At 44.6% G+C, this 15244-nt stretch overlaps 1 protein-coding gene across 1 annotated transcript in view; it reads left to right on the top strand.

The window, feature by feature from the left end:
* The window catches only part of LOC119178526 (uncharacterized), a 51210-nt gene that overhangs the window by 9404 nt on the left and 26562 nt on the right, over positions 1-15244 (top strand). The window contains exons 6-8 of the mRNA XM_037429735.2: positions 2877-3078; positions 4500-4574; positions 11448-11618. Of these exons, the coding sequence (XP_037285632.2) occupies positions 2877-3078; positions 4500-4574; positions 11448-11618 (448 nt within the window). The remainder of the gene's footprint in view (positions 1-2876; positions 3079-4499; positions 4575-11447; positions 11619-15244) is intronic.

The raw sequence follows: 15244 nt of genomic DNA, 5'->3' as shown, positions 1-15244 counted from the left end.
ACTGGTGCAAACATGATAATAGTGAGATGCGTGTCATGTGAGAGCATGACTACATGCCACAGTCAAGGCGCCAATACACTTCGACGTGACGCGGTGCGTGTGCTCACTGGCGTTCATTTTGTCGTGTCACGCCAGCGTTGTCGCGTCACGCCGGCGTTGCCACGCCAGGCGCCGATCTTGCCATATATTCGCAGGCGCACCCCGCGCTGCGTTACTTTGACGCATGCGCGTTTCAGCGCGTCTGGCGTCCCTTCATCACGAAAAGAGGGAGACACAGTGTTATCTGGGTAATGCATCGGCGCGATACATTACCCAGGCAAATGCAGCATGTTGCATTTCGCGAGGGTTGCCGTCGGGCCGCGCCGATGGATGCTGGTCTCGCCTGGTGTCCAACTATAGCGTGCTCGCGTTTTGCTAACGTAGTGTAGCTACGCCCAGCGTGCGCGCGCGTCAATGCTACATTGGAGTATATTGGGTCCTTCATGATGCGTTCACGGCCGTTTCACAAACGCCACTATACCAAATTTGGTGTTATGTGACGTCAATGGATGATGAAATATATGACTGGGGCAAACATGATAATTCTGACACGCGTGTCATGTAAGAACATGACAACATACCACGTTCATAGCGTGCTCGCGGCCGTTTCGCTAGCTTCGCATATACTCAATTTGGTATCACGTCACGTGAATAGATGATGACGGTAAACGACACATCCAAACATGGTAATCATGGCACAGAAGTCATGTAAGGCATCATTTAGCTCTACCTCGTAACGTTGTGCTGATTTTAAAGTGACATATCAACATTTCTCATTAGTGCTTCGCATATCCTCGATTCCCGCTGTACGTGGAATCTGCCTTTTTTTTTTCCATTTTTACGAGGTCGAAGTCAACAATAGTGCTCCATAAAGAAAATGACAGAATAACAATCAAAAAGGGTGCATGACAGGGGGATACAATCTCCCCTGTGCTAATTACCGCATGCTTACAGGAGGTTTTCAGAGGCCTGGAATGGGAAGAGTAAGGGATAACAGTTAATGAAGAACACCTTAGTAACATGCGCTTTGCCGATGACATGGAATTGCTGAGTAAACTCAGGGGATGAATTGCAACTAATGCTTACTGAATTAGACAAGGGAAAATGAGAGCAGAAAGGTAGGTCTTAAAGTTAATCTGCAGAAAAGGAAGTAATATACAACAACCTCGGAAGAGAACAGTGCTTCGAGATAGGTGATAGTGCACTTGAAGTTGTAAAAGACTACGTCTACTTTGGACAGGCAATAATCGCGTAGCCGAACCACGAGATTGAAGTAACTGGAATAATAAGCACAATCGGCAAGGATTCTGAAATAATGACTGGTAGATTGCCACTATCCCTCAAGAGGAAGCAATATAACAGCTGCATCTTGCCAGTACTTACCTACGAAGCAGAAACCTGGAGGCTTACAAAGAGGGCTCAGCTCAAAATGTGTACGATGCAGTGAGCGATGGAAAAGAAAATGATAAGTGTCCTAAAGAGACAAGAAGAGAGCAGAGTGAATCAGGGAACAAACCGGGGTATGGATATCATAGTTGAAATCGAGAAGAAGAAATTGACATAGGCCGGACACGTAGCACGTAGGCAGGATGGTCATTAAGCGGTGGTCATTAAGGGTAACTGACTGGATTCACAGAGAAGGCAAGCGGGTTAGTGGGGAGACAGAAAGTTAGGTGGGCACATGAGAATAGGAAGTTTGTGGGTATAAAGTGGCAGCAGCAAGCACACGACAGAGTTGACTAGCAGAACATGGGAGAGGCCTTTGTCCCTCAGTGGACATAGTTAGGCTGATGATGTCATTGTAAACTACTCAAGAAAAGTGAACACGTGCAACATCACCTTCAAACCAAAAGCCTCATAAAAGCAAAATGGGAGAACTGAAGAACATCATCTAATGCGATACCTGTCCCTGGAACTGCACTGATGTGAAGATTTTTGCATGAACTTATTGTGATAAAGGCTGTAAATTTATTACATTATTTATGATACATGAAACTGTCCATGGCATAGTGGGTAATCGTTATAAGTGATAAATTCATATTTGGTATGCTGCTCTGCATCTTTAAAAAACCAGGGACTTTAAAGCGCTTAAAAATTCTTAATGTTTTCATTTTGGGCTGGCTCGGGAAAGTAAACGAAAGCACAGTAGCACACCTGCCAACTCGCCTTGTTTGCCCAGGAGCTTCTCGATTTCTGTCCAATTATTGGAAGCCATAAATTGCCGCCATAAGTCTGGTAAACCCCTCTATTCAAATTCAGAAAAGTACTACAGTGAAACAAAAAGCAGTGCTTAAAACAACACAGGCTTATTTTATAGCATACCAAAGAAAAAGTAATGTCCACGCAAGCCCGAAAGGTTCGCTGGCCACCGTGTTGGGCTATCTTCCTTTCAGTGAAATGCACAAGCAGGCTCACACCTCAACTGCCGACACTGCCGCCCATATGCCCCATTCTATGGCCCAGTTCGGAGAGGGTGCAGTAACAGTACCAAGGCTGGAACACTTCTATAGTAACAATGTTTCCATGAGGCCGCAGGTACCACTTTTAGTGTTTTTAAGGTGGAGGTTCTGTCGACCGATCACGGGTGTCACCCCCAAAAAATTTTCGCTACCCCACTCCTGGTCGTGTCAGGAAGCAAACCCTCTCAGAAAGAAGTAATCATCAATGTTCGCGCGCATAAGTGCAGGAAGTGTTCCAACAGAATGAATGCTGTGGAAGTCCACCTTTCATGTGCACCTGCTGAAGGATGGAAATTGCGCTATAGGTCTTGTTTAGCTTGAGACGTAAAGAAATGCTCCCAGTATGGTTTCTGCCAGGTAATGATCATTTGTTTGCAGGGAATCTCTGAAGGAGTGGCTGAATGCCCGGGGCTACAGTCTGTCAGCTCTGCGGCAGTCCCATGGACACAATGCGCAGCATCAGCTGGGGTTTACTCCAGGCAAGGCGGTTCGAAGAACAGCCTTGAGGTCAGCAGAAAACCAGACATTGGGGACGTCTCCTGTGCTGCAAAAGCCTTTGAGGCATTCGTTACAGCAAACGGTAAATGTTTCAGTTGGCTTTAGGAAGCATAGCCATACCTGGGATAACAATGTTTCAAGATATCGTGCAGCTTTGATGGGAACACAAAGTCTGCAAAGAAAGCCTTGTGGTAGAACACTGATTGCTCATCTGTGACTCTAGACAATAAAAGTAATACCACTTCTGAAAGCCCAGCTTCAACTGGCTTTAAGTTTGCATGCTTTATTGGTAATCTAAAAATGCAAACCTTGCACCGTCTTGTGTGGCTTTATTGTATACATCATCTAAGCAGCAAGGTGGTAGCATATGTGATAGAGCTCCTTAGGTTAGGGTTACGTGGGCAAGCAACATGCCTTGTGCAAGATGGAAGCTACACTTAGAATGTGTTGTATGCCATATTACACTCCTACATATAATCCTCAATGAGCTTGTGTTGCAATACTGTGGCGCTCACTCTCCATTGCGGATGCCTGGAATTAATTACCAGTAGAAGTGATAGAAAAAAGAAGCTAATTTCTGCAACTGAAAGTTTATTTGCTTTTTTCTCTAAGGGCATCCTACAAGTTTTTAGGGAATCTGGATGTGATAAACCTCATCAATTATGTCAACTATTAAAATGTTTATGTATTGATGATCTAAAATGAATTATCAGAGCAATACAAGATGCCTTTTGGGGAACTGTTACAATCGGTTTGAGCTGCATAAAAGAGATTTGTTTTTTCTTTCTTTCTTTTTTTATCATCTTACGGCTGTGATGACGTGGAAATTCGCATGAAAAGTGCTAATAATACTTTTTAAAATCTTACATTGTATTATGTGATGTATCAAACAAGCTTCAATTTTTTAGCAAGTGTGATATTTGTGGGCTCAAATGTACCAACAAGTATATAGAGATACATCCTTAAAGGGCCAGTAAACAACCCCGTAATCCAAAATTTGTTATGAAGAGAAATACGTGCACTTTTCCTTTGAGAACATGGTGCCGCAAGAATTTTGTGAGTACGTGCTATGTTAAGAAAGTTACAGGGGTCAAAACATTGGTTTCGGCTAGTTTAAAATATTTTCACGGTCTTGCCACCCTTCTCCTTCACTGGGAGCGGAAGGCGTAGCCCGTCATTATGACTGGCTTAGATTAAGACGAGCTGTGTGCTACATCACGTCGCTGATTCACGACTTTGCATCACCACGCGTGAAAGGAGGATTGGTCAGGCATAGGAAAATGAATAGTTTTTCGAAATGGATGCTTTGCGCAGGGAGCATGCAGTGCTTTAATATTCGGTGATTGCCGCGGCCTGCTCCACAAATTGCCAAGCTTCTTTGGGGGGGGGGGGGGGGTAAATAAAAAGTGAGAGTCTGTTGACTGGCTCTTTAAAGGGGCCTACACGTCATTTTTTATTAAAAAGTGTAAACAGTGCCAACACATGACTGCATTTCTTTTTCAGAGTGAAAGTGACGAGGCATCAAAACACACCAGCATTGCTGATCTTCTGACAGATCTTCAGCAGTGTTTGAACCAGGTGAGGCAACAACTGTGACTGCAGTATTGCATCAAGTCAGCCAGCTTAGGTTGTCTAATTGTGAGTAGAGCAGCCATTATCAGATTGAGAGAGTTATTCTGAATGGACGGGAGTGTAGTAAGAGATAGTCACGTGGTCATTAATTCTGAGTGAACTTAACTTGACCTGGCCATGCTGTGTCAGCCCATTCCTATTCTTCAGTGGATTTCTTATTTATGATTTGGTTCTCCTGTTAGTAGCTGTCCTAGGCATACATATTCTTGTACACATTTAATGCATAGTTTCCAATCTTGAGATCTTTCTCACACATCAGGCTCTTCAATATTATTTTTGTCCTCATCATAATAATTTTTAGGCTTACTTTTTTTAGTAAATTCTTGCAGTTCTTTGCTATCATTACTGAAAAGCACCATGTCATCTGTATGTCATTGAGCTACTCTCTGTTAACCATGACCCCTGCTTCTTTCATGTGTAGGTGTTGCTCATATAGTCATGTGTGGCTCTTATAGTTTAAACAGACTCACCTGTCTATCCATCCGTCTTTGAATCCATCCATCTTTGAATCCATCCTTTATACTGGTCTTAAACGTAGACATTAAGAGACGTAGCTTCATCATTCAGTTGGTGGAGATTTTTTAATATTTTGTACTGAGGCGCCTATATATCATTTTACGTCTTCATTCTCGTGTTTCAGTATAATGTTAGCATCATTGGAAGCATTGCTGTTTTGAGGCACAGAGTTTGAAGTGCACATAGTCTGTTCCAAAAAAATTGTAGTCTGTCCATAATTAGATCGACTGTAATTCTGTCATCACCAGCTGCTTTTTCCGCGCGGCATATCACGCATGACCTTGTGGGTAGCTACGTACAGAACTTGCGTGTCTTGCTTGCGACTACTTCCATAAAGTGGTGGATGACTTATTTTCGAAATATATTGTTAAGCATAGACTTTCTTCTGTTATCCAACCTAAAACATCCAACTTGATAATATTCTCTGCACTGGTCCTCTGGAGCATGTATTTTAGTCCTTTCTAGACAGGAGCTCTTATTCTGCTGTTTTGAAGCTAGTGCCGTTTTTGACTACTGCTGAAAGAATAACGGAAAATGCTGGTGCGGCAGTTGCTGGCCTGTGTATTATAGTGGTTATCTGGGTGAGCTGAGCGATATAATGAGGTCGTCACAAACAGAGCTCTCAAAATAGGACAATGGAATAAAAACTCCACTGCAATGAAACCTGAGAAATTGTGTTGCATAGTGTTGCATAGGCACAATAATGTTGCAGTTGTTATTTTGTTGGTATTGTTATCGGTGCTTTCATTGGTGTTATTGCAATATAGGTATTATGATATCGGGGTGTTTCACTGCCATGTTCTGAGCTGTAGTGACGATTAGATACTGTGTTGTTGCACACCGAAGAGGCCGTTCTGGTGCCTTATTGCGCACAATAGCTGGATTAGTCTGCCACTGTATATGTTTTTCTGGGGCTTGCTCCACATTGAGTTCTAGATTGGCTTGCCTGCACTGACAAAAGCTGAACTATAAGGGACACTAAAGTCAAATAACAATTTATCTCAGAGTAAAAGCTCAATGTATGAAAACATGTAAAACGTCTATATTATTAACAGCAGTGCCTTACTTACCGAGAAATTGAGATAAATGCACAAGAATCCATGTGCCACAGTAAGCCATTCTCAAAATGATCCCGAAACAGCCTACAATTAATCACTAGTAATCGATCTAGCTGCACTAAATAAAGAACCTTCCATGCATCAAGAGATGCAATAAAATGCTTCTTGTTCATTTCTGTTGTTGCTGTGGCTCTCACTGCTTTCGTTCTGCTGCTACTAGTATCGGTGGTCGCGCAGTAAACCCGAGCAACGTCATGCATGGCTACAGTGACGTGGAATCGTCCGCTTCTTGAGGCAACTAATTTAAAGTGCGCTAACCCAATGCAGACCACTAAAATATGATTTTATTTAAAGGTAAGTCCTTTCTTGGAACAAAAGTAACACTAAGAAGTTTCTAGACCACTACTTCTACAATAACGTCGACCTAATAATTGCCTTTAGTGTCTTTTAGGGGCGAAGATTCTTATGGCCTGGCTTGTGTGTCCCGTTGTCGTAGTATATAGCCTGTGGCACATACCTGCATACCAGTGGCATTATCATGCTGTCAGTGTTAACAAAGCGCTGACAGCATAAATGTGGTACATACTCTCATTTAGTCCTTGGATTGTTCGCAAGATGGCGGTACTTAAAGTTGTCACTAAGTAGACTGATGGATGCACGGATGGACAGACAGACAAGCTGATGGACAGACAGACGGATGCAAGCACAGACAGATGCACAAACGGGCGCATGTACGAATGGACTGACGCATGGATGAAAGCACGGATAGATGGACGCTTCTCTCCACTCATCATCATTCATTCCGTGGATATGCTGTAAATTTTTTCACAATGCCACGGTTCTGTTGTTGTCACTTACGTTCTGCAGGTGCTCACTGGGCCTTCACTCAGAAAGGCCGTGACTGTTGTCACTTATCCTGTCACACTTATCGAGCGGCAGCAGCCTTCACTTCAGGATTTGCATAGTGCTGAAACTGTTTTTCCAGGTGCTATTGCCAAATGGCTCCCGTTGAGTGGGTGCCGAAGAAGTGCCAGTTGCACACTTGGCAAGGCAGTGGCACCCTTCCTTAGGTGGCACGAGTGTCAGCCACATGTTTCCACAGCATCCTTAGGGACCTTAAGTTAATTATTGCAATTATTTGCATATCTATTAATTACGATATATTCGATCTTGCTTGTTGATAACCTGGTTGTTGATAACCTGGTGTCATGAGTAAAACGGCACGTGCCGAACGGTGAACTGTGGCAATTGTGCATGATGCCCTGATGGCGTGCTTACACACTGCGTTCACGTACGGGATTGGTTGGAGAAAAGCCTGCGACATGCGACCCAAGCTGTAGTGGAAAACCCCCAGGAGGTGAGGTGGGATATTTCTGTAAAGCGCTGAAAGAGGAAAGTTAAAAAAGACGGTGTCGCTTTCAAAGCGAGAGCTCTTTTATCCCGGATCTGTAGGCCGGGGCATTAGGGTACCGGAAAGCAGCAGTCGATCACGGTAGTCATTGAGAGACGCTTTCTAAACCTGCGGCACCCCGCAACAGCAGTTCTCAAAACACCTGGTGCTCTTCACCTTCTTCACAGGACGGTGGCGACCCACTTGAAGTCCTCGAAGCGTACCGCGACAGGGAGGCCTAATCTGTCGAGACCCATGACGAACGGGTCACAATTGAAAATAAGTGGATTGCAAGCGGACGTGGGTTGACAAAAATGACTGCAAAATGGCTTCAAGCACTTCGACAATGGAAAACTTCGTTGTAGTTACGAATTACCACCAAGAACAGTAAGAACATTCGATAGGAGAGTGATCGTCTTTGAGGAATTGCATAAAAGTTGTAGTGGCTATAAACTGGCTAGGCCTAGAGGTGATTCTAATGTGGCTGAATGTTAGTTTTGGTTTTGATGTATAGCCAAGTTCTGGGTGCTTGTGTGTTCTACATCAATTTTTAGTGTTTGTGTTTCTCATTCTTTGTTTGACAATGTGTGCTTGTCTTGTCACCACAATCTCCTGCTCTCTCAATCCAATCCTCAGCCAGCACTCCCGAGATAATCGTGGCACCTGGTTCTGAGCATTGCTAGCCTTGTTTTATGCCTGTATTGACCAATTGATCTTGAGCATGATATTTATATGTGGATGACAAGCTGGCTCTCATGCTTCCAAGTGCTGTGCACTTAAAAGCACGAGACGAGGTGCATTGCAGAAGTGACTGCAAAGAAACGATTCAATGCATTGACACAGCACTGCTAGTGCAATGATTGTTATATAATATGGAGCGTGCTGCATTTTCCATGCCATTTCACATGAGTTTAACATAACTGAAAAGCATATCAAATAGAGCATACATGTTCATGTTTTGGACACACTAGTGTTCCATACATTGTTGGCTTAAAAGAAATGTGACTAAAGTTGCATTGGAGGCATACACTTTAAGGCTGGTGCACATCAGTGACTAGCAGCGGTCACGCGACCATTCGTGACTGGCGACCAAAAAGTGATGTTCACACCGGCAGAAGTTGCAGGCGAGGGACCGGAAGACGCAAACCGGAGAGTCATGTCCGGATCTCGTTATCAGCGAGAACTCTGGAGACCGACGCCGATAGCTGATCGCCGCCAACTGAGTGAGCGGAGCAAACCGAGCGCGCTACATTCATTGTTTTCATCCGCTCTCGCATAGCGTTCCCAACAGCGTCAAGGAGTTCGATTCAAGCGAAGAACAAGAGATTGTCATGGTGCTGGTGCGCTGTGCCATGGTGTCAGCGCTTGGAGCACTGATGCATCCAAAGAAAAAAAGCTGGTTGTGGGTGTGACCCTCTTCGATCGCGGAAGTTAGCCGGCCATGCAAGCCACCTGCCTCCAGAGCAGCGCTGAGACGACGAGGAGTATTTCCGAGAGTCGTACGTATTCAGAAACGCTCTTGAATTTATCTCGACTTGTCACAGCCTTCAATGCAGCACAAACGCGTCTCAAATGCGGGGTCTAAAGTCGTTGACAAGGCATGAAGCACAAACTCGTTCCCAACGCGCTGCATCGTAGGCTGTGACAAGTCAAGTTCAAGAGAGAAAACTATTCTGAATACGGGGAACGATAGTGCACAATTTGTTTTCTCTTTACTTTGACTGTGTTAAAGCTTCTTGCGAATGCCGCCACGCAAATTCGACACTTTGCTCGAGCTGCTCTGCCCCGCCACTTCCAAGCCAAGTATTTTGTGGTAACCATGGTGCCACAGACCCAGAGGAACGTAGTCGTTGGTATCTGGCGGCAGAAGACCAGCACAATGAAAAAAAAAAAAAAAGTGAGCATCGCTGATTAGTTCCAGCAGCTTTGCGACTGCAGTCGCGCGACTGAAAAATCGGTCAGAAAGCGACTAGCCAAAGCAGCCGCATTGCGACTGTTTGCGACCACTCGCGACCGTTTGCGACCATTCGCAAATGGTCACGCCACCACTGCTAATCGCTGTTGAGCACCAGCCTTTATAGCATAATTATAGTGCACTCTCACTGAATTAAACATTATTTAACCTGTTTACTGAAAGGTCAGTAGGTATGAAACCAGTAGTCAGTTCTATATAAGATATTTCTGTTTACAGAGAGTAATGTGATTTGATACTTCTAGCTCAAGTTTGGTGTAATATGAATCCCCAAGTACTTATAGGAAGTATCGGAATCCAAGCAACTGTTATTTAAAGGGACTCTGAAACTGTTTTGGCGACATTGTACAAATACATTGGGCTGGTAGACCAAGTCCCAGGGGATATTTAGAGACCTATTTAAGTTTTCTGCGTAAACTGTGTAATTTATTACAACGCTTTAAAGCTTTAAATTGCTGCAGATCGGTGCGACTCAGCCAAATGCATTTTCAACTGCCTATTCACAGAGCGACATACTCTAGTCACTAGACGAGGCCTAAGCATGTCAGCAGCCACGGCGACGTGGCTGCTGATCTCATTGGCTGTAGAATGCGTGGAAATAAAAGCGGCTGGTCGGGTGGCGGCACCTGTCGTAGCAGGTATGAATCACTCTGCAATGTTGTCTCTGTTGCCAGACGGCATGCGTGCTGCTGGGTGCACTATGTGATGGCCTCGAAGACTTCACAAAACCAGCTGGCGTGCCATCTCCGAGGTCTACACTAGTAAAAGCTCAAATTATTGAGCACGCTCATGAGAGCTCTGTCATCGTCGCTGATGCCAGTGTGCCTTAAAGGGACACTAAAGTAAAACAAAAATTTGCGTCAGAGTGAAAGCTCAATGTATGACAACATCTAAAACGACAATATTATCAACAACGGTGCCCTACTTACCGAGAAATTAAGGTAACTGCACAGGAACACATGTGCCTCAGTAGGACATTTTCAATATGATCCCAATGGCATTAGACGGACCGCCTACGATTAATCACTAGTAATCGATCTAGCTGCACTAAATAAAGAACTTTTCGTGCATCAAGAGACGTAATAAAATGCTGCTTGTTCGTTTCTGTTTGATTCATGGAAAAAATAACCGCTGGATGTTACTATGGAGAATGACGCGAGTGGTTCAAAAATTCGATTTTCGTGTAGTTAAACTGCACAAGTAGCGCCATCTAGCGGGGCGCAGTTGAACCAAAAAACGTCTGCAATCTTGGAGCCAATGGCAGGAAATTGATCAATGGTCGTTCGTGCTGTGGTTCCCGCTGCTTTCGGTCTACTGCTGCTAGTGTCGGCGGCCGTGCAGTAAAGCCGGGCAACGTTGTGCATGGCAACAGTGACTTCATCCGGTTCGGTCTGTCCGCTTCTTGAGGCGGGTAATTTGAAATGCGCTAACCCAATGCGGACCACTAAAACAAGATTTTTTTTCCAAAATAGGCCCTTCTTTGACACAAAAGTAGCACTACAAGGTTTCTGGACCGCTATTTCAACAATCAACGCTTACTTAATAGTCTTTAAGAGTTCGAGGCCAGGCAGATATGAGTTTATGATATAATCGTCCGTAGCGGCCTTGGTACACGGCGTGTTACTAAGTTTGTGGTGCGAATAATTTGATGATGCTCTAGCCTAAACGCTAACAAAACTTGAAAAAAAAAAGTTTTAGTGTCCCTTTGAGGTAAATTAAGAAGGCCTCATAAAGAAGGCCTCATAAACTCATAAAACTTTACATCTGTTGGTGTTCAGTTCTGTGCTAAGTTCTGCGCCAGCCAGCAATATTAGAGATGTCAGTCAGTTTGCAACCTGCATCAAGGTTACTTGGTGCTAATGTGCAAACCCTCTTTTCTGCAGCCAAATCCGCCAGAGGATGCGGAGACATTGCTCAACCAGCTGGAAGAACATGTGCCCAGTGTAACGGATTACCCAGCCTACTGGATATGTCGCTGTGTTTGCTACGAGAAAGCTGGGGACTCGGCTGAAGCTGTAAAATCACTCACCCTGGGGCTGGATTTTGTCGCTACTGTGAGTATTTTTCAACACTTCCCTGTCCGCAGGAAACTAGGCTGTTTTGGGGTCAGCTAGTAAACAATTTCTTACTGCTACACCAAATGCTGTATATTACAATGTAAAGTATCAATTTGTAGCAGTATGGATGTGCTTTCTGATGGTTTATTAATCATTTTTGAAGAAAAATACCAAATAAAAAATGTGTACCAAGAACAAGAATACTCCGTTAGAACATTAATGCTGCTTTGCACCAATGCAACCTGGAAAATTTACATGTATACATTTTAAAAAAGGCTGTATACAGTGTTACTGCGAATATGAACTAGCTATCTGTACAAGTTAATTTTATGCAAAAGAAAATGTTAACTCTAGTGGCTATTGTGCCACAGCACATAGCAGTTGTACGGTGTGGTGAAGCACAAGTTAACGGAGCATCTCTCACAGGAAACGTTTGTTTTTTGTACAACTTTCCGTTCTTAATAGCACAGCTCGCAGTTTCTGTATCTTCCCCGTGTATACACTTAATTTAACAGTGCAACCCAATTTGGAGTCCGCCAAAGTCCACAATTTATATCCCCATTTGATAACTTTGTCTCGTATGTACTGCCGAATTACTCATCTGCCTTTGGATTTTACTACTCTGTCGTCAACGGAGAGGCTCCGTTCAGGTTGCACAAATTGAGCGGATGAGGCGTTGATGTGCTTCACACTGAAGCTTTGCAATGCAGCTTGCCATGGGGCGCAACAGTTGTCTTGTCGGACACACTACAGAGTGCGAATAGTGCTTTGGATCGATTTCTTGGCATTATCAAAGGTAGAATAAGGTTAGAAAATAATTTTCATGTGTTCCAATAGCAGTGCAAACGCGTCACTTGCACGATACCCATGTAAATTAGAAGACTGATAAACTTCATCTCATTGGGAGTCGCTCCCTTCCATGATCTGTCTCTCTCACTGTATGACTACTTCTCCAAAATATGCATCCACACCTATTTATTAGTCATAGTGCATGTCTCTGCAATTATTTCTGTTGTTGTGAAGAACAGTGCGAAGAAATCCACGGCTCTTATGGAGCGCCGTGTGGCACTGCGTTGTGCAATGCTGAGGTCAACACCCAGTTGTCTTTTTGTGCAAAACTCCACTGTTCATGCATCCGTCGACAAGTGATGCTGTCCAAATGACATTGACACCCTACAGATAAGAACCGCAACCTTTAGAACACTCGAAATGTCTTTATAACTGATCGCTGCCACGATGAAATGGTTCGGAGTAGGAAACGGAGCTTACCGGCAAATACCTGTGTACATTCCTGGGCTACTTGACGCACTTTTGCCATCCATGCTAAGGTCTGATTAATCAAAGTCATCTCCAGAGTCTCCGCTGCTGCTCCATCACAAAATTCTGATGCCGGCTCATCGGAATTTATTGAAATTCGCCGTTTCAAAATAGCACTTGCATGGGAGGGTATGGTTCCCAGGGATAGACTTTATGGTGGGCCCGACAGTAAAAACCTGCCTTGCATGCCGAGCTAATACGCCGGTTCACCAGGGAGATCTTTTGCCAATCCCGGAACTGCCTCGGAGCCCATGAACAGAAATTTCTGTAGATTTCTGGCCCTTTCCCTGATAGCAAGTACTCCATGGCAGTTGTGCATGACTTCTCCAAGTGCCTAGTCATCGGCATCATACGCACGCTTGCAGCACCTACGGTCATCAAGCTACTGAGGAGTGTCTTTGCTCAGTTTAGCTGTCCAGAAATTGTGAAGTCAGACAATGGCTCACCGCTTCAAAGTTAAAGCTTTGCAGAGTTTCGCTAGCAAGCTTGTTTTTAAGCATGATCACATCACTCCTCTGTGGCTAGAGGCTAATGGAGAAGCCAAACGGTTCATGGAGAAGCCAAACGGTTAATGGAGAAGCCGAACGGTTCAAACGGTGAAGTCCATGCTCACGAGCCATGTCAGCCATTTGGATTGAACCAATGAGCTCTGTTTGTTCCTGTTAGCTTTATCGTTCAACACCCCATTGTTCCACAAGAAAGTCACCCTTTGAACTTCTCTTTGAGAGACCCATGAGCAATCTTTTTGTCCAACACTCACTACCGATACTCACAACTATTCACATTCGGGAGACAGACAAAATGACAGCCAACATGCATACAACAGGTAATACGTTGGCGCTCGAAGACGAATGAGTCGCAACCAGCTGTGTGTTGAACAAGCTTTTTTTTGCAAATGGACAAAACAAACAAGTTCTCTTCCTGCTATAATCCACATCCGTACACAGTCACCATATTATCTGGCTCCCGAACCACAGCTTTCAGAGATGGAGTATCAATTTGTCGTGACACAAGTTTTATTGCGATATCAATTATATGGACACGCGGCTAATTTTGCCAACGACATCATGTGCCGGATATATGTGTATATATATTGCAACATGGTTTATTGATGCTGGACGTCAGGGAAGGTCGACAAACATTAAACGTAGAGCATCGAAGAGTGACGGGCGTCAAGTAGCCAAAATTCTGGCAAGGGTGAACTCGAGTTTTGTGCTGCTACTGACCAGTGCTTGCTTGCTCGCTCGTTTCTTTCGTCGTCGTCTTTCCTTCACTACAATATATATATATATATTATGAGGAACCGGTTTATTCAGCCAGGCTCGAGCTAAATCACACTGGTGATGATATTTTCAGATGAAGAAGATGTACAGGTGATGATGATATGAAAGAAAATAAAGGGTCATTCGCTTGTCGCGCTCACACTAATTCCCCCGGGCGGTGAAAGCGGCCGCCTGGTCGCTTGACAGTATTATAAAATGCGTCGCGCATAAGGCTTTAAACGAGATCTCTTGTTTAATCAGGTCTCGCAAGCTATCTTTTTCAGAAGGGAAAGTAACTTCCACAGCACAGAAAGAGCAGCGCCCGTGCAGCTCTTCACGATGTCGCGAATAAGCGCACGCAAGTCGACGGGTGCAGGCGAACGAACGTCGGTGGCATCGTAGCAAAGGCGAAGAGACTGAAGCTCATTAAGTCGCTAACAGATGGTTATCACGTACGTCCTGGGTGGTGGCAGGATTTTGCGTGGCGAGGGCGTTAAAGGCGACGGTGTTAATTCCTTTAATAATGTGGCATATTTGGTCGTTCTGAGACATGCCGGTGTTAACGCGCTTGCACAGTGCAAGGACATCCTCAATATAAGAGGTGCAAGATTCACCCAGAAGCTGCGTGCATTCAGCGAGTTTCTTCTGTGCTGCCTCAGTGCGAACTGCAGGGGCACCAAATATCTGACGAATTTCCTGCTCGAAAGTGTCCCAGTCAGGAAGATCTGGGTGGTGGTTCTAGAACCAAGTTTTCGCAACGTCGTACAAGTAAAATGGGACGCTGCGCAACTTCTGTGGATTGTCCCACCTGTTCAAATCGCTGACGACGTCGTAGTTCTTGATCCAGTCTTCGACATCATCACCTCGGAGACCGGAAAACACAGGTGAATCACGCAGGCGAATGTTGTTGGGCGGAACGGGTGGCGGTGGCTGCAGTAGGACGGCGACACTTGGGCGCCTTGAGAAGCGCCCAAGTGTCGGCGTAACGCGTAAGGTGGTCCACGGCTACGATGACCCAGCGGTTTCCATTTGGTGTGTATGGTA

Source organism: Rhipicephalus microplus, chromosome 2 (genome assembly GCF_043290135.1).
Source record: "Rhipicephalus microplus isolate Deutch F79 chromosome 2, USDA_Rmic, whole genome shotgun sequence".
In the NCBI taxonomy this organism is placed as follows: domain Eukaryota; kingdom Metazoa; phylum Arthropoda; class Arachnida; order Ixodida; family Ixodidae; genus Rhipicephalus; species Rhipicephalus microplus.
This window is presented reverse-complemented; position numbering and strand designations above follow the sequence as displayed.